Below are 26,667 nucleotides of genomic sequence, written 5' to 3' on the forward strand. Positions count from 1 at the left end.
TATCAAAACTTCACATCTCAAGTTTCCAAAACATTATTTCGCCTTGTTTAAATTACATCTATTACTAAACTTCAGAAAATCTTTAAAAAAAAAATCACTTCAACTCGATTCAAATTTACTTTTAGATTTCCTACAAATTTTCACATCCTTCGTTATTCGAATTCCGCAGAAAGAGACGCAGAACGAGAATATACGTGAAAGTTTATATGCGACGCAAAAGCTGCTGCAGTCTGTTGCCAATATTAAGCGGCTGGATATTAAAATGGCTAAAGTACTTATTAATTTATTTTTCTGCGTGCGTGCTAAAATTAGTTCATGCATCCCGTGCAGCGTATTATCCACCTACCTTATATAGTTTTGCGTCACGTACCATATTATTATTATTATTATTATTATTATTGTTATTATACATCGTCAAAGCATCAATGATTCTACCACGTAAGCTGCTTACATCCCATGAGAATAAAATAAAATTAAAATAACGAAAAAAAACCTAAAAATTTCTCAAACTCCGTCGATAAGTAGAATTTCATATCTATTCTCAATTTGTTAATTCGTTGCAAAAATTTTCCATTCTACGCACAATAACCAAGTCATTTTTTATCTATAGATCAGCAGTTTTCGTAGAAACCAAAAAAAAAAAGAAAACACGAAAAACTTCAAATTTTGATGTTTTTTCGAAACGCCGATTATTCGCTCAGGCCTATTTTGACTGCATTAAAAGTGCATTACATCGGTGCAACATGCATAACTATATATATATGTATATCGTTTGAACACAAAGCGTTGAAGTTTCCATTTCAAGTCTCTATATCGACAATATCTATGCACAATGTACGTCGACACGTTCGTACGTAGACGGTGTGGTGGGTATATGATATCAAGACGCGATATCCGGTGGTGGGAGTCACGTGTAGCAGATGCGATTTGAATAGAATATAGTAGAGCCGACAGCTTCACCACGGCTATACCATTCACGAGTTGAAAATCGAAAAGGTTTTCGATATTGTCACACAACGTACAGAAACAATAAACGAACTACGAGTTGTTTAGCTCAAGAAACTGGATAAAAAAAAAAATATTTTTCTTCAAACTTTTTGAATTGGTTTTTTCATTTATTTTTTAACGATTGTAAAAAAAAAAAAAAAAAAATCACAAAACAATATACTTCAATAAATACTTGAGGTATAATTTTCTGCCAATTTATCGTTTGCAACAAATTTATCGAGTTTCCATTTCATTGATATATATATATACAGATATATTTTTTTTTTTTTTCGTAAGCTATGCACGTGTTTTTGAAAATCCGCTGAATTTTGGATGTAAGTACGTGTATTGAATTTTTTTTTTTTTTCATCATTTTTTAATTGGTTTTAAAGAATCTTTGAAAGAGAAAAAGAAAAAAGAAAGAAAACTTGTGATGCAAGGAAGATTTAGAATCAGTGTTGATTATAAAAAAAAAAAAAAAAAAAATAAGAAAAAAAAATGGACCAATTTTTCTCATTTTAAAAAAATATACAGCACGATCATATATTATACATATATATTGTAGACAAATACTCAATAGTATTCATGCAAATCTTATCTCCGAAGTACAAAGAACAATAGTAATCGCAATTAACCGGGATATGCGGATGATAAAAATAAAAAATCAACGTACGTTATGGGAAATGAATATTTATCTCGTGTAGCGATTAAGTTATGTACCGAGTACAAAGAATGAATCAAACCGATTCACTTAACCTTCTAATTAGCTATATATTAAAACGTGTCGATTCAGATTTTAATTATAATTTTATACATTCGATGAGACTATAAATGGAAAAATTCAAAGTAAATAAAATATAAGATATGTACATTTATTTTAAGTCCAGGTGTTCGTACCGAACAAATCGTTGAAGTGATCTGTTTTGGAAAAAAAAGAAACGCGCAAAATAAAAAACAGAAAAGAAGAGGAAATAGAAAAATTGTATTCAGTAGACTACGAATCAAATCCGAGCCATCGTGAACTGATGCTACATACGTTAAATAAAATTCTCCCCTCGCTACGCATTTGAGGCCTGTACAATAACCGAGCAAGTATCACACATATATACATATGTATGGGGCATTCCACGCCAATTCGACCTGTGTTTTACCGTTCATCTCTCAGATTTGGCGCGCAATTTTTTTTATAATTGTTCTCATTTTGTTTTTTGTTATGGTTAGATTCAATTTGATGTTTCTACAGCATTTAAAAACAATTTTATCAACCGACCAAAATAAAAAATTTGAAAAGCTTGAAAATTTCGATTTCTGATACGGAATAATTTTACAAATTTTTAATCGTGTTCGGTCGATAAAATGGTTTCTAAAAATTGTATAAAATTCAAATTCAGTCTAACAAAAAAAAAGCAAACAAAGTAACTTTTAAAAATGAGAAAAATCGTACGAAAAACCGTGCGGCAAATCTGAGAGGTCAAGGGTAAAAACTCAGGTCGAATTGGCGTGGAATGCCCCATACATATTCATATGTGTTGTTTGGACCAGCCGAGATTAAAGTTAAAAGCGTCACGGAGAGAACGTCCTAACGGAAGTTAAGTATATATGGTGAATCCCGCGAGTGCAATTGAGGTTTATGCGCCCCTCGACTAAGGACGCCAAATTCGTTGTACCTACACTGCATGAATCGCAAGTTGAGAACAGAAAGCGTTTTGAAAAAAAAGAGGCGATTCCGAGTTTTAGGAAAAGTGACGAATTTTTTTTTTTTTTTTTACCCGTCAGCCTTTTTGAGAAAGTGTTCAAAAACTAATCACGTCATTGTAAAGTGTGATCGAAGAAGTCACTCGCGTAGTTTTTTAATCGTTTGTATATCACTATCACATTCAGACTTTTGAGTGGACGGACTCGATTGTTTATTTATTGTTTAATTAACAATTGCCGGCTAAGTTGAAAATCACACGCATGCGGGTAAAAATCGGAGAAGATTGTAAAATCTGAATTTTTTCAGATTTTTACCCGCATGAAAATCTGAATTCGAAAATCTGATTTTTTTTTTCAGATTTTTATCCGCATGAAAATCTGAATTCGAAAATCTGAATTCTTCTCAGATTTTTACTCGCATGAAAAACTGAATTCGAAAATCTGAATTTTTTCAGATTTTTATCCGCATGAAAATCTGAATTCTTCTCAGATTTTTACTCGCATGAAAAACTGAATTCGAAAATCTGAATTTTATCAGATTTTTACCGGCGTGCGTGTGATTTTCAACTTGTCCGGCGATTTTTAATTAAACAATTAATCAACAACCGACTCCGTCCACTCAAAAGTCTGAATGGGATAATGAAATACTACGTGAGTGAATTTTTCAGATTTTGAAAACTCAGTATGGTGAATCCAATCGGTGATCCAAAAAACTCCAGCGTAAAGTTTTTTTTCCCGGATTCGATCAAATTTGAAATTTTCGTTCCGCGCGTTAGATCCGCCATCTTGATTTTTTTTTAAATTTATTCCAAATTCATAATCACCGACCTCAAAAATCCTTGTAGACAGTTTTAGTCCAGATTCGATAAAATAAAAAATTTTTGTGAATATCCAAATCTGAATATCCAAAATCTGAATTCAGATTAATTATTATTCAGCGCCTCCAAAGACACACAATTTATGTATGCTGCATATATATGTACATACACTTACAGAAGTAATTTTCTCAATCATAAATTCCTCCAATACTTCCAAAATTTTTTCAATTTCAAAAAATATTAATACACAATATACCGGAATAATTATTCTTTAATTTTGGAGATATGTTAAAAAAAACCTGTTATAGAAATCGCTAAAAAAAAACCGCATAGATATACATCGCAAAGTTCTTTAAATATTTTTAAAAAATTCATATTAAATTATATAAGCGGTAAGAATACTCGTTACCATGACTCAAAGGGTTAAATACACCTGATGCGTAAAATTTCGCCGGAGATATACGTGTGGCATCGGGTACATGATAAATAGGTCAAAAAAAAGAAAATGAGACCAGATTTTCACGCACGACGAGGCGAAGCGACACGCTCAAACGCTCGTGGAGTTCCTCCTTCTCTTCTTCTTCTTCTTCCTTCTTCCCCAAGTAACGCCGTTGACGCAGGTATTGACCGCTTGTCAATACATGCCAACGAAGGTGGCCACCATTGCCTGCCCGGCTGCAGTACGAGCAGAATAGGAGCGTATGTATAGGGCATTCCACGAAGGACTGATCAAGATCGAAGATTGTGATTTTGAATGTGCTCCAGTTTCTTTTCTTCGCATGGAAGTAAGCGTGGTGGAAAAATGTTGCCAAAATTTTTTTTACAATTTTTTCCAACCACCCATATCTGAGATATAATTTTTCAAAACCGAGAAAAAATTTGTGATTAAATACAGCAAAATTTTTTAGCCCTGGTCGAAAATGGGGTTTAAGATACGTTTTTCCGGAAAATGACGAAAATTGGAATAAAATTCATTACGTAAAAATGAAAACTAGTATTTGTAAAAATGGAGGCGGAAAAGAAACTCATTAATCGAATTACAAAGTGACGAACTCATATTGTGACATCGAGAATATTTTTCACTTATAAATATGTATAATAACTGTTTAAATTTGACACATTTTTCGCAATAATGTAAACTCCATTATCGACAAGAGAAAAAAATTTTGCCAAAAAAATTGATAAATTGTTGAGAAAAAAAAAAACTATTAAAATTTTTGAAAATTCATATCTCATGAAGGGTTGGGCAAAAAAAATGCAAAAACATAGCCAAGTTCCATCCAGATCAAAAATTTCAAGTTTCGCAGTAAATTGAATTGGCATGGAATGCCCCATATATATATATATATAGACGATTGTATAGGTAGAACTGGTGGAACGCACCCATGTGCCCGTATTAAGCCCCCGTCTTTTCCATCCCGCGACCTCAGTCACGGTCCGCGTCGCATTCCTCGGTCGGCAAAAAGTTTCCCTCCCTCCGCGTGCGCTGCAAGCTGTCTTCTGACAATGAGCTACGGCCAGTTTAAGCCGCGTGTTACAACGCCATTTAAATGAATACTGATTTGCAATCTTATCCGCGAACGAAATCATCGAGGGCGCATTTGACGCGAAGGCCGCACGTTACAGAGTCCTGCTTTACCGACCGAGTCACTTTTCTATTGAATTCCAAGCAATTTGATTACCCATAATTGATAAAAAAAATTTTACTTCTCACAGTAATTATTATGTGTGAAATATTTTTAAGAATATATGTATATTGCGTTCAACCTAAGTAAAAAGAAATTATAACAAATGATAGATTTTTTGGGTAGAGCTACAAAACTTATTTATTCATCCTACGAAACTAGTTTGCGTGTGATTGAGTTTGTCACTTTGCAATGCGTCACATGAGTCAAGAATTACGATTTGCTTTCATTAAAATTAAAAACTTAGGTTATGTTGTGATGAAATGGCGCCGTTAACCAGGCTCTGACATCATGAGAAAATTTTCCAATAATAATATAAATATACGAATAAATGAGACAAAGTTCAACTTATAAATTATTAAAAATATCCTGTTGCATCGTTCTTCAGAAATTTAGGTTAGAAATGTAATGTGAAGTGGAAAAAAATTCCTCCCTTGTCGTTGGGCGCGAGATTTAACCCAGTTTTATCGCGATACTTCCGATACTAGGATTGGGATTGATCGAATAGCCGTGCGGTGTCGCTTATTAGGTACATACACATACATATAGTATAGAAAATGGACGCTTAGGGGCAATAAATCGAGTTGGGGGAGGAGGAGGCGAGAAACTACGACGATTCGATATTACGAGAGCAAGAGCAGAGAGGCGTACATTTGCCGTAAGAGGTGATTTCACTTTTCTATTATTACCGCGATATTATTATAGATGTACATTACAGAGAATTGGGACACGTAGGTGCAATAAAGCAAGCAATGATTTGTTACGACGTCGATCATGATCATCGAATATGTGCGCCGCCGCTACGGTGCAATAGCTCGCGAAGCGGACGCCGGGCTTTCGACACAGTAGATAACGACGAATCGAGACTTCCGGTATGACGAGGTACAAATAACCTGCGTACTTAGTAAACGTTAGTCAATTGAAGCGAATCGAGATCATTCGCAATTGCTCGGTTCAACAGCACCAACATGCACCGATTACTTGGAACAAAAAAAAATAAATAATAATAAGAATAATAATAATCTCCGTTTATATTAATCATCATAAAACTTGTAGACGATTAAAATCTGCTTGCTTGTACGTAAGAATCATATCCAGAAACTATGAAACGTGTACAATCGTGAGTAAAAATAATTTATATACCGTGTATATCGATGAGAAAAGTGCGCACCTTATGCGCATGCGTCAAGTCCTTCGAATTTTATTGGCCGACAGTTATCACCTGATTTAGCAGTCGACCCAATACCAATCGAGACGGTCGAAAAATGTCCCTAGGAGCCCACAGCTAACGGTAGTACATTCAGAGTTGAAACATTCATTCTTGACTCTCGAAACACGTTTAATGATTCATTGAATTTGGAGTAATTTTCTTTTTTCTCTACGATACGATAAAACAACATTATATAAATAAAAAGGCAAACAAGAAAAAAAGCTATTTGACTCATTTGTAGCACATGGAATAAGTCGTTGTAAAATTTCAGAACGACTTCCAAGGAGTTGGCTTTTCAAAATATGAACATGTTTTCTTGGTCACGATTTACCAGCTGAATTTCAGACAAACCTAAGGTTGCAAAGTATCGATTTTCCTGAACATGCATCGTTATAGTAACGGTACTAACTTCACCCTCATTACAGGGGCTCGCAAAGCCTGCTGCGAAGGACTCGCGATTAAAAAATGAGGAGAATGAAAAGCTGTGACGTATAGGTCCTCCATATTTCTGCACGAGATTTATAAACGCGGTACGTTAATCATAATTGTCCTTATCACTATCCGCTTCGGTTATAAAATCTCAAATGACTAACGAACAGCGGCAGGATGATTCGCCTTTAGTGAGAGATGACGATTTAAATATAGAACGTCGAACGGTTAGTCATCGATTAGATAAGCAGAATCGAGAAAGAGGGTAAGAGATGAACATGCATTCCTACTGCATACGTGATATAAAATTCATATACAAGGGACGGTCACTAAAATTTTAACAACATCAGTAATAAACTGCAGAAAACGAAGAAAGAGAGGAGAGCTCAGTTCTAGTAAGTTACTAAAACCGAAATCGTTGAGCTCATCAACTTCATATTCGTTTCAAATTGAATTCGAATTGAAGAAAATCATTTCTATAATTTCCATAATAAAAAACTGATATTTTCAATTTTTTTTATGAGCAAATTGAAAATTCCAAGACAATTCCAGGTTTTTCATGACTCCTTTTAAATTCCCGGTCCAACGATTCGACTTATTCCGAAGTATAGGATAAACCCGAGAGCAGGTCTAATTCTTCGTCCAGTAAATCTTCGTCTGAAGGGACAAGAGCCTCCGTTGGGAATCGATTAGACGTTGGAAATCCAGAAGATTCTCCGGGGAGACTTGGGCGATAAGCCTTTTTTAGCTGAACAGCTGAAACAGCCTGAGAGAAAAACGCGCGCGCTTTGTCACATTCAGTGATAAAACCGCACCGAAAACGAGGGTCCTGATTTCCTAAAATAAATCAGGTGCGTCAGAGGCTAGCGAAAAACTGTGCGATGAATTAAACTGTGTTCCACATTTTTCTGTTCATGTTTCAGTTTGATTCTATTATCAGTTTTGATAAACTTATAGCGAGTACTTTATTCAAAGTTTGATTTATTGTAGAAGGAAATATTTTACTTTGTTCAGCATTCGTTCGGTATTTATGTTTTTTTTTTTGGTTAAATAAAAAGTTCTATCACGGAAAATCTGACTTTCGCGGTTTCTTCAACGAATGAGAAATTCATTTACGAACGATATGATCCTTAAAGTTTATAAAAATCGGTCAAGCCATTATACAAGCTTTTGTCGATTACAAAAGAAATGTTTCTAACGGTTGAGTTGGGATTATTGCTTGAACTAAATCCGAACCGATTGTGTGAAGCTGTGAAACCTATCGAAACTAATAAAAATCACTATTTTACGAATTACGAATGATTTTGAAGTATAATGGTTCAAAAAATAAAACAAAATACAATTACACGAATAATGCAAATTCGATCGTTTCAGGTGATTCTCCGGATTCTGAGACACTGTACGATGTATAGTTTATAAGTTTGTTCTAGTAGAACTTTAACAATACAAGTCATACAAGCTGTAAATGTTCGCATCGAAAATGAATCATCTAAACACATTAGATTCGTCGGTTTTATTCCGAATTTTATTCCATCTTAAATTCAACAAACAACTCGGAATTAAACGCTTTCGGAACTTCAACCCCGCCCTTCCTCACTGTAAATCGTTACAATCACATTACCAGAGATTACCCAGGAACCCCTGCTAAGGGTGAGAAGGGACCGAATAAACAAAGTGCAGTAGCGACGAACGAAAGAAGGGAAAGAAGCGGGAAGAACCGAGTCAAGAAAATGATGCTGATGATGCTGCTGCTGCTGCTGCTGCGGACGGTAAAAGTCGAAGACCAACGAAGGTCAGGATGCGTGCCTGCAGCTGCATCGCTATCGCCCCCTCGGCACTCCCTCGCTCCGAAACGTTGCAGTTCGGACGCCCTTCCAGCTCCCATAGACGGAAGACGTGAGCACCGCGATCGAGTCAAGTCGAACCGGGTTCAGCAGCCCCAGAAGGCGCGACCATGCAGGCAGCCAGGCATTCTCTCGAGTTTCCCCCACCAGGGGGACCAACGATCGGATCACGAATCCACTGCTCCCCACAAGAACGCCTGAAAGCCTGCACTTTCGGAGCCTTTAAATAGGCTGTGATAGTCGAGGTTTAAAAACCATAATACCTTTCTTCTCGACGCTTACAAGATGTATTGTATTATTTGAGACAATATCCAAGTTTTTTTGTTTTTTTTTTCGTTTTTTTTTCCCCCAGATGTTGGTACTAATTTCTGATTGTTAAAATTACCGGCTTTTCGTTTCAATCAAGAACAGCCTTTTTATTAAGATAACGTAGGTACGTGCTTGTAAAATTATAAAAACGAGACAGATATTTTTGCTGTATGGTTATCGAGTTATAGTATTTTGATAGTTTTGAAATAGAAAAATCTGTGGCTGTAAAACACGAGTTTTTTTTTTTTTTTTTAACGCATTGTTACATTAACGTAAAGAATTTCAACCTCAGGAAGAGCGAACAAGAAGCGAATGATCGCCACGAAACGAGTTTTCGGATTACGCTCGAACAAGAGTAATAAAACAAACTTTCCTTCTGATATTCGACAATATAAAATTAACGAAATGGCGCTTGCTGTGGAATTCGATGAAAATTTAATGAAAAAAAGAACTTGTTTGGACTAGAATGACCGGAAGTCCCGAAATAACTACTCTTCCGCTATCTTCACAATTACAATACCGTTAGTCGCCGCATATAATCTGAGAGAAATATTTGTACTTCTTTAGGACTCGTGACAATTATTGAGTTTGTTTTAATAATGAAATACATTCCTAGTGATTCAGATCTAACTGCAGCGACGTGACAGATTTGACATAGGGAATACAGATATCCATTCTATTTTCGGCAACAAAGAAAAGCACTGACTCCTGTGGTTTCAAGCTTATTCTTATAGAAGATGGAAACTTTCTCCGTTGCATTATTAATCAGAAAGTAAAATAAATAAAGCCGAGACGTCGTATGAATTGGCTCAATCAACCGTAGACTTTGAATCGATTGACTGAAAACTCTAAATAATTTTCGACGGGTGAGAATCCTTTATAAAATTTGAGATTGAGGTGTTATAAACGTTACTTTAACGACGGGTCTTCAGAAAAAATCGTTAATTGGACCTTTAGGATTGTTTGAAATTCAGGTAGTAAATAATAACAAAGAAAACTGCATATTCGTGTTTTGAAAAATCAACTCTTTGAAAATCGTTCGAAAATTATACAATAACGATTTTTTCCGTGACGTTTCGTTACGCTAACGTTACTAACTTCAGGTTTCTATAGGAACGGGGTTAAAGTTTGTAACAATGCATTTTCACGGAAAAATCGACGCTTCGCAACTTCAGGATTGACTGAAATTCAAGTAAAACATATTCGTAGTTCATATTACGGCGACTAAACTCTTGTCAATATCTCTAACTTTCAAATACTAGCGTTTGGTCGTGTTTTGTTTTCCGGCGAACTGACGAAGCGAAACGGAATTTGGGCTACGCGTAACGTCGCATGTATATCCGCGAACGATTTCCTGCGTGAAAGAATGAATTTACCGGCAGTTAAACATTATTGATAAATTGCTAATCCTAATATTGCATTCACTGCAGGTGACTGTTTTACCGACAATTCATCGCCGTTGTTACGTGAAATTAAATAGGGCTTCGAAATTGTCGCGTGTATAATTCAATGTTCAAAGTTGTCAGATGAAATTAAACCGATCGTACAAGATCGATGGAACGATACAAACCAATAAAATCGACTACACGGAATCATTGACGAGTCGATTTGTACTTTACACCGTTTCTCAACACACTGCATAAATAATAAAATCTATTTCCTTCGATCTTGTTATTTCCCGCCCCGCTAAGAAGATACGCAGCAGGTATACACGCGTACAACAATACATCCGAGAGGAGATACGTGATTATATACGTATACGAACAATCCTTGAACCCCGATATCTTAAGGCGTTCAATAATAGACTCGTGCCAATACAAGTTATACACATAAAAAATGTTTTCATAATTTCATATTATTCAATCAACATAGTAGGTACGCATCATCGATCGTCCAATTATGACGAGAAAGCAACATTTATACGTATGACAAACCCTGTTGTGGTCAATATTTTTGTCTCTCCTACGAAACGCATTACAAATAACACATATCCCATCGATCTTTCGACTTTGTATAGTCAGCCCTAGCTGTTCCCGACTCCCAGGCTCAGAGTGCAACCCAATGGGTGTGGGGGGGGGGGGGGGGGGGGGGGCATCGTGTGGGGGTTGAAGAGAGAGGGGGGGGGGGCATAGACCCAACGCCCCGGCATCTATATTTACGTGTGTGATACACGGGGAAAACTGGAAAATGTATAAAGCGGTAGCGGAAGAAAACAAAAAACGATCGTGGAAGAAAGATTCGGAACAATAAGTATCAGTCCGTGGCTAAGGTTCATAAATCAGGGAATGTAAATGACATCGTTGATGATAATGGCGAGTGGAGAAGAGAGATGAGAGGCGAAGAACAAAAGAATGACGACGTGACTTACCTCGTACTTGATACCGTTGATTCGTAGCCAGGTCTCAACCTTGAGACAATAGGGTGAGAGGGAGGGCAGCAACGGAGTTCGCGGAAACTGGTAAAGATAAATGATGTCCTTTTCGAAGTTCGGCTTGTGGACGGTGACGGCTTTAGCCGGTGCTGGAGCCGGCGTCTCGGCGTTAGCTTCGTCCTTCTTCTCTTCCTTGGCCGGTGCATCATCCTTGGTGTCTTCCTGCTGCTGTTTATTGTCGGAGGTCTCGTCCTTCAGAGCCTCCTTCATGTCTTTAACATCTTTGATGTCTTTTGTCTCCCCCGCGGGCGCGTTGTTCTCTGTCTCGGTTGCCATTGTCATTTGCGTTACTTTACTCGGGGGAATATCGAAGAAACCGTTTTATATACGGAGAAATGAAAAACCAACAACTCGATTTACAAGAAACTTTGCTATTCGATTTCGATTCTTTTCCTTATAAAAACCTCTATAACAGATTATTTATTTTTTCCGAAATATTTATTTATTTATTTATTTATTTATTTACGATTTTGTTTTTCTCACAATTGCAGTGCTTTCGGTGAGCTTGAAAGAACCGCTGCTCGCCTGACTTCTCTTTATATATATATCTTATCCTCTCTACCTCTATATACTTTCTCTCCTCCGCACAACTCGAGCTCAAGACTTGTACTACTACGCCGGTCGTTTGCTGAGTCTCTGCCGGCCGGTTTCTTGCACAGGGTCGTCTGAATATCTGATTCACCCAGGCTGCCGATGCTGCTGCTGCTGCTGCTGCTACTCTCGCCTCACACTCAACGCTCAACTCGCGACGCTCCGCGCATGCGCTTTTCGCGCCACACCCCACCATCGACGCCATATTTAATTGGCCTTCCACCCCCATCCCTCCCCTCGGTAAAATACTGTATATGCTCTATAAGGCCTCACCCTGCTGTCCCTTCTTCGCGGCGGCGGCACACGATCGGCATCGGGCCTAAAAGTCGGGAAATAGCTGTGTGTAACGGCAACGTCGCACCCTGTAGCAACGCGCTCTCGCGCGGACAACAATGACGATGAACCCCTTTTTCCATGATTATTTACTATTTCAGATGTACTTTTGTATGTATACAACGTACATACATGCATGTATGTACGTATAGGTATACAATAGCGAAAGAGCGGCCAAGTTTTGCAATATTGAACACGTATCGTCTGCGTATTGCATCTACGTAGATGCATACGTTCTACAATACGTATCGTATTTGGCTTCTCCCCCCTCCGAGCGAGCCCCTCCCTCGCTTCGTCTTAAAATTCAATTCACTCATGCTGGAATTAATTCTAATGGAATGTACGATTAATTCAATGACAATCCGACTTTGTCTGTCCAGTAAATGCGCTGGATTGTGATCCTGATTTATTTCTGCATTTGCGTTATGGAATTTTACTTTGTTTCTCATAGGACGCTGAGGCGGCCGACGTATTGCTGATAACACAATTACAGGATGAATGAAAATAGACATTTACCAAGCATATTTATCGCTTAATAGTAAATGAACTAAACTCTGTGACGAATATGCTGCAAGATTTATTAACCATTATACACGTAATATTGTAGCATAACAAAAAAAAAATTGTATAAATAAGATTACATAATCCGTTGTCTATTTGCTGTATAAAATGTGGATCACCATGGTCTGAGCTATGTTTATTTACCCGATTTAGCAATATTTTTTTTTTTTTCTTTCTTTATTTTTGTTTTTTCGCAAACAGGCAGGCAGGAAAATATGCCAGACTTTTAGTATATTTCAAAGAATTTTAAATATATAGTATTGAAATTCGATGTTTGTATGGATAAAACACTACGCTGATTAACAGTACGTAATCTGACGAGTTGTAGATGAAATTTGCAGTTCAATTGTGAATTTTCCTGAAGATCCGATATAGCTTCATCAAGGTGAGATTACGTGCTGATAATCAGTGTCGAGTTCCATATGTTAATTTGACAGTATCAGTGATCACATATGATTACAATCGTACGTTATGGGATGTGAAAATTATCGACAAATTTCACTTTATGTACAATACATTATTACAGATAATTAGTGTCGATCGATTAGAACGTCCACTGGAGAACATATTGGTACAATAAAAATTGTTTCAATTGAATAAAAGAAACTAAAAAAGATAAGCTAAGATATGCCGAATTGCAATTATAGCTTATACGCCGGTACTGCATTCTATTATTGCAACAGTAAAATCTATATGAAAATTCAAAACTGTCCGCAGCTTTGATACACAGACACACTACGTTGAGTAGGTTACATTCTCATTAGAAACAAAAGAAAAAAAAAAAACACATCCAAGTCTGGAAAGTTCTTTGATTTTTTTTTTTCCTTCTACCGATTATTCATGATTCTACACATGCCACACCAATATGTAAAACATTATATAAATTTGCTGATACATAAAGATTTATCTAAAGACATTTCTCATCTAGTTGTTTTTATCTATAACAATAGGGTCATTTTTTTTTTTCTTCCTAAAATATGATATAAAACTGCGACCCAAATTTCACCTAAAATTTCACTCAACAATTTGGACATAATTGCAAAGTGAAATCGGAATTCACTTGGATCTAATTAAAATTAAGAATAAGTAACATCTTAGGAATCAAAATTATACTGTCAAACATAAGTTCCTCGCTATTCCGCAGTGAGATACTGTATTGCGTGTTATACATACAGATCGATATTTAATATTATAATTTGCAATTTAAAATGCAATTTTATTTTTTCTAAATATTTTTAATACTGAAAAATATTGGAATATCAATAAAAATTTAAATGTTTTCATCAAAACATTGAAAAACATTGGCCACCTCTAACCAGCAAATGTACAGGATCATTAATCCGTTTCAACTTTCTCAAATAAATTTCATGGATCATAGAAATTTACTTGTTGACATAAGGAAAGTACATTAAGTGTAGGGTCAACCTCAACGTAATCGGTATTTCAGGGTTTTTCTAATTTTTTTCACATTACAAATCTAAGCTGTTACCATGATCCAAAAGTTTATATAAGCGATTATTAGTCGACTGAAACATGCATTGTAGTTGTGTAAGGAAAAAAAAATCTGTTTGGCCAACTAGCTAAATCACTGATTATGATTTTTTCTCTTCGGTAATAGAACGATTTTAAGTACACAGTCACTGGATATTACAAATAGAACATCAAGTGGTACAGATACCTATATATGTGGTGAACAGTGTCGAAAATTGATACTGTTAATTGCAAGCTAGGAAATAATTATTTAAGAAAATTAATAAATTTGAGCAAGGACAACTCGAGTCGCAAATCAGTATTGACCGTAAGACAGGAATATAAATATAGAGGCACGTATCAAAGTGTCAGAAATATATTCTAATACGACCAGCCTCACAAATTTCTCAAGCGTTATCAACGATCATCGAACTAAGAACAGTAATCATATGTTGTTGTGTTTTTTTTTTGTTTTTTTTTTTTTGTACATTATTTACTGCAGTATATACTGTATAGATACTACCTATTTACCAAAAACACCTACGAGTTGGCCTTTTCTCTAGGGAAAAATACTATTCTAAACGATCGATAATGTAAGTTCGTCTATTGGTCCGAAATTTGAATAACCGAAGAATGGCGTCTGTACTGAGTCGAAGGAGTTGAGAAGATTGAACTTTTTCGATTCATGAATTTCAGTATGAGCTATCGCATGGGACTGTATTTTTTTATGTACTACTATTACAGTGAGTGTTATATTAATTTGTTAATAGAACTACTTTCGCGTCTATGAGACACCGATGAAGTACATATACATATATATGTATAATAATTGTAATATCAAATTATTTTTCCCTCCATTTTTTCAAGTTGAGCATTGTGCATTGACTTTCGAAAGGCTTCAGAGCCAAAAATGGAGTATCGTTATTCGTTATTTAGCTGCCTGAGTAGTGAATTTTATCGCAACACTTTTGTATGGATAGAATCTACATGTCGGGAGGGCTGGGCGTTGACGCATTGACTGGATCTTGAAGACAGATCCTGAGATCCCGTTCATCTAACTCGCTCTCGGTGTCCACACTTATACTTCGTATCGCTGGACCATCTTTGCCGGTCCATCTTTGCTTCCAGCTCTCTAGCCTCATGACCTAAACAAGCGTGCATATATTACTTATTATAAAATTATTCAATAGCACGATTTTTTCCTATTTGTAACCATGTAGTAGTATTTGAAAATCGATTTGACGATTTCAGTCATTCATGTAAAATAAAATGAGCCTATAAAACGCATAAATAGTTCAGTCAATAGTTTCGTTCACAGATATTATAAAGGAGAGAAATTTTCTGAATGGTAGCGGTAGCAGGATTAAGTTTTTAATGCGATAACGATCAAGCTGAATAAAGTGATCTTTATCTTTTTTTTTTTTGTTTTTGTAAGGTCATTTATACAATATGAAATTCACCGAGCATAAAGATTACTCGATGAATTATGAAAAAGTAACGGTTGAAATTCGTCGCTCGGAATTTCTCGCTTGATTATTTACTTTATTTTCAACACTGATAAAATATTTTAGAAGATAATCGGTGAGTTAATTTAGACCTATAAGTAATCTTGCGAGTCATTCCCACTATTTTCCAGATTCTTTTAAACGTCGCTCATAATTGGCTAAATTTTAGTACCGCATGCAGGTAGTTTCTGTATTTTTTTTTAGATTCCTAAATGAATTTTTTTATGTATTTTATTTTACTTTTCAATCCGTAGAACGTAGTAAATGTGAAATTTTTATTTGTTATTTTAGCAAACACTTTAATGCAATACATTTCGCATTTTTATTCTTATTGCAAAGATTATTTTTTCAAATGGTTATCAAAATGTAGCCAATTATGAGCGACGTCTGAGAGAATTTGAAAAAAAAGTGACCGAACTGATAGTGAATTCTCTACATTTTTCAAATCTGCAGTGCCAAATTCTTATTCTTACTGAGAACAAAAATTACACACAAATAACTGCTAAAAAGTGCATATTTAATACAAATAAGCTCTATGTAATTTGAATATTTATGCATATATATATATATATATATATATACACACAGTAGTTTGGCATACTTATGCAATAAGAGATATTTTATGTACAAAAAAAAAAAAAAAATGAGAAAAAAAAAATAAACACAAAACTGATAAACGACGCTTCACATCGACGTAACGGACATTTAGTTATTCTAAAGTATCTCTTTTCATACATAAATGGTACAACCGATTAAAATTGTAGCATTTTTTTATTGACCTTAAGTATTATAGACGTTCACAATGAAAAGAGAGTGTAACACATATATTGTAACTCTAGAAGCGCAGAGACGGATGCATGCAGGAAAATTGTATTCGATAAAAAATCTGAAGCATGCATACAAAAAAAGATTCTTTAACAAATGGATATTAAAGAGTTCTGTACTCTCAACGTTTATTTACATTCAACCAACTTCTAGCTATTAATCTAGTTGATATTTTTTATATATCAGAGTCAACGAGTTTGTATTTTAGTATTACTTTTAGTCGAATGATATGTTAGTTACTAATTTGCGTAGGAGGGTCGATCGTCAGTAAAAATATAGCAAAGAATCGAATAATAAGTGTGATTGGAATCCGTTAGTAAAAATAGGTGGTCGAGATCGGATGATATTGAGTTAAAGGACGAAGAGCATATGCATACAACGATGTAAATTCATCACACAAGAGATCCAACAATCTGAAACATTGCCATAATGGAAATAATACGTATTCGACCAACGAACCTATGTCGCATTCCATATTACACTTGATTAAGAACATCCTGTGAATTTGGTCCCACACACAATTGGTGTTAAATCTGTGCCATACATACACTACAATTTATTGCTCCCGGCAGTATGCAGATAACGAAAAAAAAAATAAGATAAAAATAAAATTAGTATGCAAAATGAATACTGAAAGTATATCTTGGGTAAAATTAAATATAGAAAATTGGAAAGAAAGTAAAGAAAAGACAATTCTTCTTCACTTGTGGATCGTAATCTACTTTAACAAGGCGAAAATATTAGAAAGTTTTTGATTTTTTTTTTCCTTTTTTCATATGCGCAGATCCAATTTTTTAACTACAAAAGGCACAATCAACAAAAGAGAGCGTTACAGACAGATAGATAGGACTTACTCGAGCCAGCGCCAGGGCTCTGTCTCCGGGCTGGTGATTGGCGTAGGAAACTAAGGAGACAGAGACAACATACCAATAGTGGGTTAGTAATAGTTAACGACTGCCTCGTTTGCTCGGTAGCTCTATTTTCTTGGAAAATTTTCTTTTCGTCGTGTATATTTACAGCTGCGTTTCAATTGTAGTTTGAATTGGGATATTAGTTTCTCTAATCGTTCTATCAAATGATTTTGAAACAAACTATTGCAATATGTTGCATTCAAAGTAAAAAAAAATGATTTTAAATCTAGTTATCGACAGACACGATATACAATTTATTTCAATTCCATTCAATGGGGATGTAACACATATTTCAATGCTCTTACGGTTGAATGATAAATCGAGGTATTTTCCATTATGGAAAAAAAATTTGTACGTGCAAATATTCTTCGAGTAGAAGATTTGAAGAATATTCAAACGAAGATTCATTGGTTTTGACCAAGACGGCGCTCAAGAATTTAAAATAAATTTCAATATCGGATTGATCCTGTTCGATTTGGTGACTTTATTGCAGCCTGAATTATGAACGAATTTCCCTCGCTTGCGATTTACGCGTATATAAACACTCGAGTAGCGCAACGAAGCAGCTTGGCAGTTTCTTAAGCATGATCCTAAACGCCTAGAGTTTAATGAGACCATTCTTCGATCGCTAAATTTTCGTAGGATAGCAAAAAGTTAGCTGAAATGAAATGTTCTGACTTTTTACAGATAAGGATTTAGAAGTCTCTTTTAATATTCTTCAATGGAATAGAAAAACTGTTCGATGACTTTTTAACGCATAAATCTGAGACTTGTTTTCTTATCATTTTCTTTCTAATTTCAAATTGTACTTTCGTCTCACTCTTCATACATCATTTTCGAAAGTGTGAAATATGAGTTAAATTACACCAAAGATCAACAAGTAATTCTGATAGTCTTGAAGCGTCCAATAAAATTTCAATAAATCTGTTTCACAAATGAGAAATGCGTAACGATTTGAAAGTTTTTAATTCCGCACATTTAAAATTTAATCAATATTCGTTGAAACACGCAGTGCAGACGTGAAAATTTCTTACTAATATTGAATATCCATTGTAGTTTACAAGAATGAGTTTATTTTGTCAAATAAATATATATCAATTTTTTAATAACTCACTCCAATGCTTACAGTTTATACAGAATACACATATCGGTAAACTCTTTCTTCGGTATTAGAACACAAGAACAGAAGTGATGGCATGGATCGTTTTTTGAGGTGAATAAAAAGAAAAAATCTAATGAAGTAAAGAGAATAATTTGAAAATGTGAATTAATATCCCAACTCAGAAATAAAATATTCAATTATAGGCAAAGAACGACGCAGTAATCATGTACAATTTATAAGCTTTTGTAAATTTGGCCTGCCACTGCTCCTCTGAATTCCTTGGTTTTATTGGTAATTACAGTTACGGAGGCTGTGGGTATGTTACAGCGGGTCTTGGTCTGAAGCATCAACATCATTAACAAGCATTGCGTGTTCCGTTGCATTGCAGTAAGAAGTGCGATTTATGCTGTACGTCAATTGCACCTGTGCGTGAAGACGTGAGAAAAGTCTAACGTGGCAAAATTTATTGTGAAAAAATTAACAGACACAACACTGGGAAAAAATTTACTTTCAATATCGTATAAAAATTGAACCAATTGAATCACATTAACAGAGACAAGTGAAACAAGCATAATTATCAAGTTTTTGTGATTCAATATTGGAGATTATTATCCTCGATCTCTGTAAATCAATTACCTCGGCACTAATAGTCCGACATAATAACAATACCATACCTTGTATCAAACTGTCACCTCTTACTGCAACACTCGTATTGTATATACAGTACAGTGTTGTTTATTTTGTCTGTTTGCTTTTTGTTATTATTATATTATTGTCGGAGCATATATGTTACGTATGTATAAAAACAATTCAAAGACTTACTTCAGCTTTCAAGTCGGCAACTTTATCCTGCAATTCTTTTACTCGTTCGCTATCATCTAGATTGTTCCTCAGTTCGCCTTCTGCGTACATTTCTTCGTTCTGCAAGCGATTATAAAATGTTTTTAAACAGATTTATTGGCAAGGGAACGATTTTCGACATACTTTCAGATAAATATAGACACTGTGGAGCAATCTATCAAAACTCTGTACTAAGGAGTTTTTGAGATCGCTGATTTCGAATCTGAATTTGAAATTTCAAAATTCAACATGGCGGACCAAAATTCGAAAAGTCATTCGATTTGGATGAAACTTGGTATTCGAGGGTTTTCGAGCTCACTGATCACGAATCTGTACTCGAAATTTCAAAATTCTTCATGATGGATCTAATATGGTTGCGTAGAGTGACTTTTTGTATTTGTATCCGCCATCTTGAATTTCAAAAATCTGATTCCAGATTCGTTATCAGCGACTTCAAGAAATCCCACATCAAGATCTTATGCAAAACAACAACTTTTGAATTTTTCTCTACTTCTAAGAGGATTAAAATTCATCGAATCTCTGCAGTCTAAAGATTAGAACCAAATATTGAAAACATCTATCTAACGAATATATCAATTCGTTCATACATTATCATCATTCGTTCTACGTATACGTGAACGGCGGTTTTATTTATTTATTTTTTTTTTTCTTTTTGAATGCAACATCATTGCGTTATCATCGTATTGCGATGACTCATTATTGTCTTTTAAAATTACTCGACTCTCCGACAATCTCTTATGTCTGAGCAATCTCATAGGTGGCAGCACAATGCGAATATGCTGTACCAACTTGTAACGTAAGATGATAAGAGAGATGCCTGAGTAACGCTATCAAAGACCAGTTATATGGCATATTGGAAGCCAGTAGTAGAAAAGGATGAATTGTAGAAATAAATGTTTCAAACGAAAAAGGCATTGGAGTAACTGTCAGGTATATATATAAGCATATATTTTTTTTTTTTTTACCAAAACGATAAAAGATGATGATAATAATAATAATAGTAATATTAATAATAATAATAACAATAACAACAACAATAATAATAATAATATGTTTTGACATTGGTAATTAGCTACTTTTACGCGCAAGATTGAAGATAGCTTACCTTAAGTTCAAGTAACGATATTTTATGAGTAAGTTCAGCGACTTGCTGAGCATGTTCCGCATCCCTTATCCTCGCCATCATATATTCATCCTTCATTTTTGATTCTAGATCGGAATACTTGTGTTGCTGTTCCCGGAGTTTCGTTGTGAGATCTTTTTCTCTCATCAGAGCTTCGTCAAGTTCGTCCCTTAACTGCTTTCCACCTTCGTCCTGTCGTCTAAGTTGATTCGTCGCCACCTGTACTTGGGTTTCGAGTTCCATTACTTTTAATCTGAGTTCTTTGACCTCGGTGAGAGCTTCCATTTCTCGGATTCTCGTCGTCATCAAATCTTCTTCCAGTCTTTGAGTCTCGTGACCTCGGTTTTCCCAAAACAGTAATTTCTTCGGCGTCGAATCTGCTGCCGGAGCAGGTTGAGCCGATCGGTGCTCTTGAAGATGCCTTTGCCATGCCGAACTTAATTCCGTTACCCTTTGCCGAAGATCCTGAAAATATATTGTTATTAACAGCCGCATAAGTTTTCTGTCTTTCGATGATCGAATTCCTTCAGAAATTATTTACCCTTCCGTGCAAACAGCACGTAACGATCATGGAACTTACTTTCAGAGACAAATTCGCTTCCGCTTCTCTAAGTTTCACGGCGATCAATTCCTCTTGAAGATGCGCTACAGAATTATCCGGCCTCGACTCCCGGAGTGTTTTTTTGTCCTCCTCTAATTCTTGTATCCTTGCCCTTAGATCCCTGATCGTAGCGTCATTCTCCGCCTCGTGTAATCTAACTTTGACCAACTCTTCCTGTAAGCACTGTATCATTTCTTCTTTTTGCGAGAGCGCTTCTTGCTTAAGCGACATCTCGTCAAGAGACGACTGTTTCGATGTTAAATTCTCCTCCAATAGGATAGAAAGCGACCTTAACTCTTCGTGCGCTATTTCTAACTGGTGATTTGTTTCTAGATGCGTATGTTTTAAAGCTGCCAGTTCCCTCTGCACAACGAAAGTTGTTTCCTCTTCTTCTGCCCTCGATACTTGACCCCTAACTAATCTGTCGGCAAGTTCAGCCGACTCTGCTTCCAACAGTTCGGTTCTTTGCCTAAGTAGTCTATTTTCTGCTCTCAGCCTTCTAAGTTCCACCATCTCCTCCTGCTCCTTCATTTTCAAAACTGTATAATCCTTTTCCAACTTCTTCATTCGTTTTTGGTTGATTTTCATCTCGTACGCAAGATTCATCAGTCCGTCAGGATCAGCCTCCGCTCGACCAGGTAATTCTTTCTGGAAAAACTGCAAAGAACAAAATTCACACGTGAGAATTACCAAAATTCGAATTCGGTAATCGATCCGTGTTACCTTCAGCATGCCTTCCATGTCGAGGCTCAGTAAGTCTTCTTTGCCTAAGTGTAGCATAGCCAAGGCGACCTTGAATATCACCTCCATTCCCTCCGAGAGGAAGACGTCGAAAATACGACAGGCGAGAGGCAGGCTCAGCGCAGTTGTAAAGAGCGTCAAAAACCATGAAGAAGCGTACATCGACGTGTGGAAACCTTGCGCTGTGAAGTGAGCGTGAAGCTCGGGGTGCGTGTCAGCCACAAGATGCTCCAGCTGGTACATACAGACTCCTAATTCAGCCATACTCGGCTTGAACATGTCTCGAAGCCGATACTCTTGCATCAATGCAACGAGAACGGCGAACGCTTCCTCTTCTGGCATTTGCTGTAATAAAATAATGTTCACGTTTTAGCGATAAAATGTTAATAATAACATGTGCATGTGTGCATGTGTTTGTGCATTCTACGGTAGGATTATTGGATTGAAAATCAATTGATAATTTTTCTCTGCACCGGAAGGAAAAGAAAATAAAATAACTTATTAGCTGTACATAATCGAGTCTTCTAGAGTCAATTTCCTGACCTTTCAAGACTACGTCAAATTCCATGTAATTTACTATATAATTTACAATACAAGCGACAACAGTAAAACTTGCGAGCACCCACCTGCATGAGAAGCAAACCAACGATAAAACCCGAGCCTTGACAGTATCCCACCTCGCGATCGTGAAGACTATAAGCTTTCATTACGTTGAACAAACTTTCCTGTCCCAAGCCATCTTTTTCCTTAAAGAAATCATGCTCAGGATAAGTTCGAGCTATATCTCGTCTGATCACCCTTTCGCAAGCCGACGTTGCTTTGATGTATTCGGCGAATTGTTTTTTCACCGGAGCGTCGTGAGCTCCGCATAATAGCTGCCATACTATGCCTCTGAAATGAAAGATCGATTGGTCATAAGTCTTGCATAAGATCGTCGACGTCTGCTTTTAATGATAAACGAAAGAAAGCGACGATACCTAAAGTGATGTGGAATGCCTTTGCGCACCAGTTCCTTGACGAACTCTTTCTTCTTTTTACTGTAATTCTCCCAGTCGGCGACGATGTGACCCCAAAGTGTCCAGATGTTTTCTTCACCGTCGGTTGGCGAGTGGCGTCGGGGCGCAGCATCCCCACCACCGCTGCTGCCCCCCGACGCCAAAGAGACCTGCGAAGTGTCCGATCCCTTTCTGCTGTGGTTGCTTTGCAGTGAATTTAAGGACTTTGCATCTGACTCTATGAGCCTGAAAAATGTGTGCCAAATATAGTGAGTCTGGGTTCTGAAATCTCAATATTTCTTTTGGAAAATTCTTTGATAAATAAATTTCTATAATTTTCTATTTTTTAGGTATCTGGGTTAGCGATGAGGATTCTACGCACCGATTGGCTTCTTCCAGTTTAGCTAGGAGAGCCAGCTCGTCGGTGGATATGTCTTTGCCGGAGGATACTGGTGTCGGCTCTTCTTCCACCAGGTCGATCTTTACGGACGCAGAGTTTTTTCTATTGTTGGGATTAGACTGGGGCAAGGAGGTGCGAAGGCACAGGACGCTCATCACCTGCGGTCCATAACGTGACAGCGATAATCTCCCAACTGCTATTCCGCCACCTTCGTGGGTTCTGAAAGAAAATGTATATAACACTAAGTACAATGTTTGTATCGGAAGCTTTCTTCGTTGATTGTTTTCTCTTTTTTTTTTCCCCCTCTCTTCTGTACAGTCGATTTTTGCATAACTTTTTTCTTCAAAGAATCTTTTTAATTATTATCGAATAATTATGAATTCTGATTTTGGTTAAAGTCTAGATTATTCTGCCTTGAAGACCTATTCAAAGCACAAATTAAGATTGATAAATTATATGTACATAGTTTTGGTAAAAATTACATAAAAACCAAGTACAACTTTGTAAAAATTATTCGAGTAATATTAAATTTGCGTTTTCTCGATGCGATTATTAATATTAGTTTTGTACAAAAATCTTTTCGATATTGCATACAAAAGTGATACGAAATATAGGAAATTTTGTGATTTCAAAAATAACAACGTTGATAATTCTAAACTTTTTGGCTATACTGTATGTTATGATAATAAGTTAATATAATTATTATAATAGAATAGTGCTCACGACAAATCATTAATTTGTCAAAGTTTGTCAAAGTTTTATTCATCACCTAATTTTCACAATTTTGCAAATTATGAGACTAAAATTAAACGCAGTACAAATCGTATGAATCTTTTTGTCCTTCTACCACAACTGCATCTAAGAAAATTCTTTGATCCGTTAATTAAAGGTCGTGAAACATTCTATGAGTGACAATTTTTTTTCCAAATAATACCGCAAAGCGATTTTGTATAAGAAAAAATTAATATTTTTCTATGTTACCCAGTGAAAAAAAAAAAAAAAAAAAATTGATAAAATATCTCTTGAGAAGTCATTTGTTGTGTTAAAAAATAATTCACGAATGCGATACTCGCCGAAGCGAAACTTCGCAAACCTCTGACAATGAGAGTGACTACTTTCTTAGATACTAATTGAGTAGATGATGTAACGGCAATAATATAAGCTTAGAGACGCTCTCGGCTCTTGGCTTTCCTTCTCAAGTTGATGACCCCGTTTCAAAGAATAAGATGATGTATATATATTAGACTGTATCAAAAAATTGACTCTTTTTTTTTTTAATGGTATACTGAAAATATTGTTCAGGATGACGAAAAAGAAATACCATAAAAATTTCAGATTTTAATATTGATATTTAGAGGTGCCTCATCGCGATTTTCTACTTTCCATAAGAATAACATGGCAAAAATGGTTCTTGCTCCTTGCGATTTTTATAACTAGATAACGAAGCGTCGTACAGAAAATTCATAAACATTTTTTTGTAGGAAATTGAACGTTCTACAAAAAAGGTCTCTTGTCATTTTACGATAAGTCTACTCCTTCAAAAGTTATTTGAGGTCAAACATCAGCAAAGGACCTCAAATAACTTTTGAAGGAGTAGACTTATCGTAAAATGACAACAGACCTTTTTTGTAGAACGTTCAATTTCCTACAAAAACATGTTTATGAATTTTCTGTACGACGTGTCGTTATCTAGTTATAAAAATCGCAAGGAGCAAGAACCATTTTTGCCATGTTATTCTTATGGAAAGTAGAAAATCGCGATGAGGCACCTCTAAATATCAATATTAAAATCTGAAATTTTTATGGTATTTCTTTTTCGTCATCTTGAACAATATTTTCAGTATACCATAAAAAAAAAATAGTCAATTTTTTTGATACAGTCTAATATATATATACCATAAATGGGACAGTCCGACCCTTGACCTTTCGGATTTGGCCCACGATTTTTTATACGATTGTTCTCACGTTAAAAAAACATCGATTTTTTTTTTTTAGATTTGTCCGACACACGTTGAATTTCCTACAATTTTTTTTAAATCGATTGTATCGATCGACGCAATTTAATAGTCTGATAAAATTCTCAAAAATCGGTTATCGGATATCAAAATTTTTACGCCTATAGAGCCGAAGTGGAAATTCGAAATTCCTTCTTACTGTTTTCGAGCTTATTCCGAAAGAAAAAAAACGTTAAAATAATTAGAACCGGGAGTGATTGTACGTACTATAGATGGTTGCTGAAACATTTTCATATGCCACACCGGATTTTTGTGATGATTTTCAGATTTTTTTTATTTCATTTTTTTTTTATTTCTTTTTGATTTTGCCAATAAATGTTTTTTCAATCACGATAAATTAACAGCAACAACAACAACTCTCAATTTGAGACGAAAAATAAAATGCTCAAAAATCGGTTGTGACGTATGAAAATGTTTCAGCAACCACCTTAAACATTTTATTTCGGAAAAAGATTGAAAACAGTAAGGACGAATTTTGTTAGATTTTCCAAATTTTGTGGACGAATAAAATCAGTTTTAAAAAATTTTAGAAAATTCAAACCGTGTCCGAAGAATCTAAAAAAAAAACAAATCAGTGCCTTTCATTGTGAAAACAATCATATGAAAAATCTCGATCCAAATTCGAGAGGATAGAAAATATAATATATTATTTACATATTATAAGTCATATGAACACGTGAGTGTATAATAATAAAACAATATTCATAAAGTGGAAGAGTAAATGGTCGGGAAATAAGAAAAATTCTATACATATAAGTAAATGATGAAGGTACGAATAAAAGGGGGAATAAGAATGGGTATAAAATTTAGTAGATTCAACAAAGCGAATGAGAAAATATACAGTCCAGACAATTTATTGTCACGGGGTGACAAAGAAAATGTTAAACTCACAAACCGTGAAGGATGTTTGTATTATAATTCTAATATACATACATATATAGGTATGAAGATAAGTTATGTATGTATAAATTTACAAACGTTTTTTGTTATTAGAATAAAAAAAAAATGTCATTTTTGAAAAGTAATCCTCTAGCGAATACTGTGGCGAAAAATTTCCTACGTTAAGGGAAAAAAAAAAAAAAAAAAAAACGACTGTTTCTTTGAACCAGTTTGTCGATTAATTTTTGAAAAATTGAAATACATTTGACAAACTTTTTGTCGTCGTGAGGAAGGTTGTAAAACCAGAAATCAATTTGAAAGTTTATGTATATAATTAGCTATTACA

At 35.4% G+C, this 26,667-nt stretch overlaps 2 protein-coding genes across 5 annotated transcripts in view; both read right to left on the reverse strand.

The window, feature by feature from the left end:
• LOC124414133 (failed axon connections) overlaps positions 1-11,820 on the reverse strand; it is a 31,805-nt gene extending 19,985 nt beyond the window's left edge. Inside the window, exon 1 of the mRNA XM_046895077.1 lies at positions 11,346-11,820. Coding sequence (XP_046751033.1) covers positions 11,346-11,690 — 345 coding nt within the window. The 5' untranslated portion in view covers positions 11,691-11,820. The remainder of the gene's footprint in view (positions 1-11,345) is intronic.
• Positions 11,821-11,856: 36 nt separating this feature from the next.
• Positions 11,857-26,667, reverse strand: part of LOC124414130 (ecotropic viral integration site 5 ortholog) — a 43,804-nt gene continuing 28,993 nt past the window's right edge. For 2 of the 4 annotated variants that reach the window (XR_006929925.1, XR_006929924.1), the window contains exons 2-10: positions 23,410-23,646; positions 23,010-23,273; positions 22,659-22,923; positions 22,015-22,377; positions 21,271-21,948; positions 20,673-21,155; positions 19,529-19,627; positions 15,176-15,508; positions 11,857-11,956 (exon numbers count right to left, since the gene is read on the reverse strand). Coding sequence is in view for 2 of the 4 variants with exons in the window: in XM_046895057.1 (XP_046751013.1) it covers positions 15,347-15,508; positions 19,529-19,627; positions 20,673-21,155; positions 21,271-21,948; positions 22,015-22,377; positions 22,659-22,923; positions 23,010-23,273; positions 23,410-23,646 (2,551 nt within the window). In the remaining 2 variants the exon portion in view is untranslated. Of the gene's footprint in view, positions 11,957-13,088; positions 15,509-17,547; positions 17,598-19,528; positions 19,628-20,672; positions 21,156-21,270; positions 21,949-22,014; positions 22,378-22,658; positions 22,924-23,009; positions 23,274-23,409; positions 23,647-26,667 lie in introns of those variants that run through there. The other 2 variants (XM_046895058.1, XM_046895057.1) reach the window with 2 other exon arrangements.

Source organism: Diprion similis, chromosome 13 (assembly GCF_021155765.1).
Source record: "Diprion similis isolate iyDipSimi1 chromosome 13, iyDipSimi1.1, whole genome shotgun sequence".
In the NCBI taxonomy this organism is placed as follows: domain Eukaryota; kingdom Metazoa; phylum Arthropoda; class Insecta; order Hymenoptera; family Diprionidae; genus Diprion; species Diprion similis.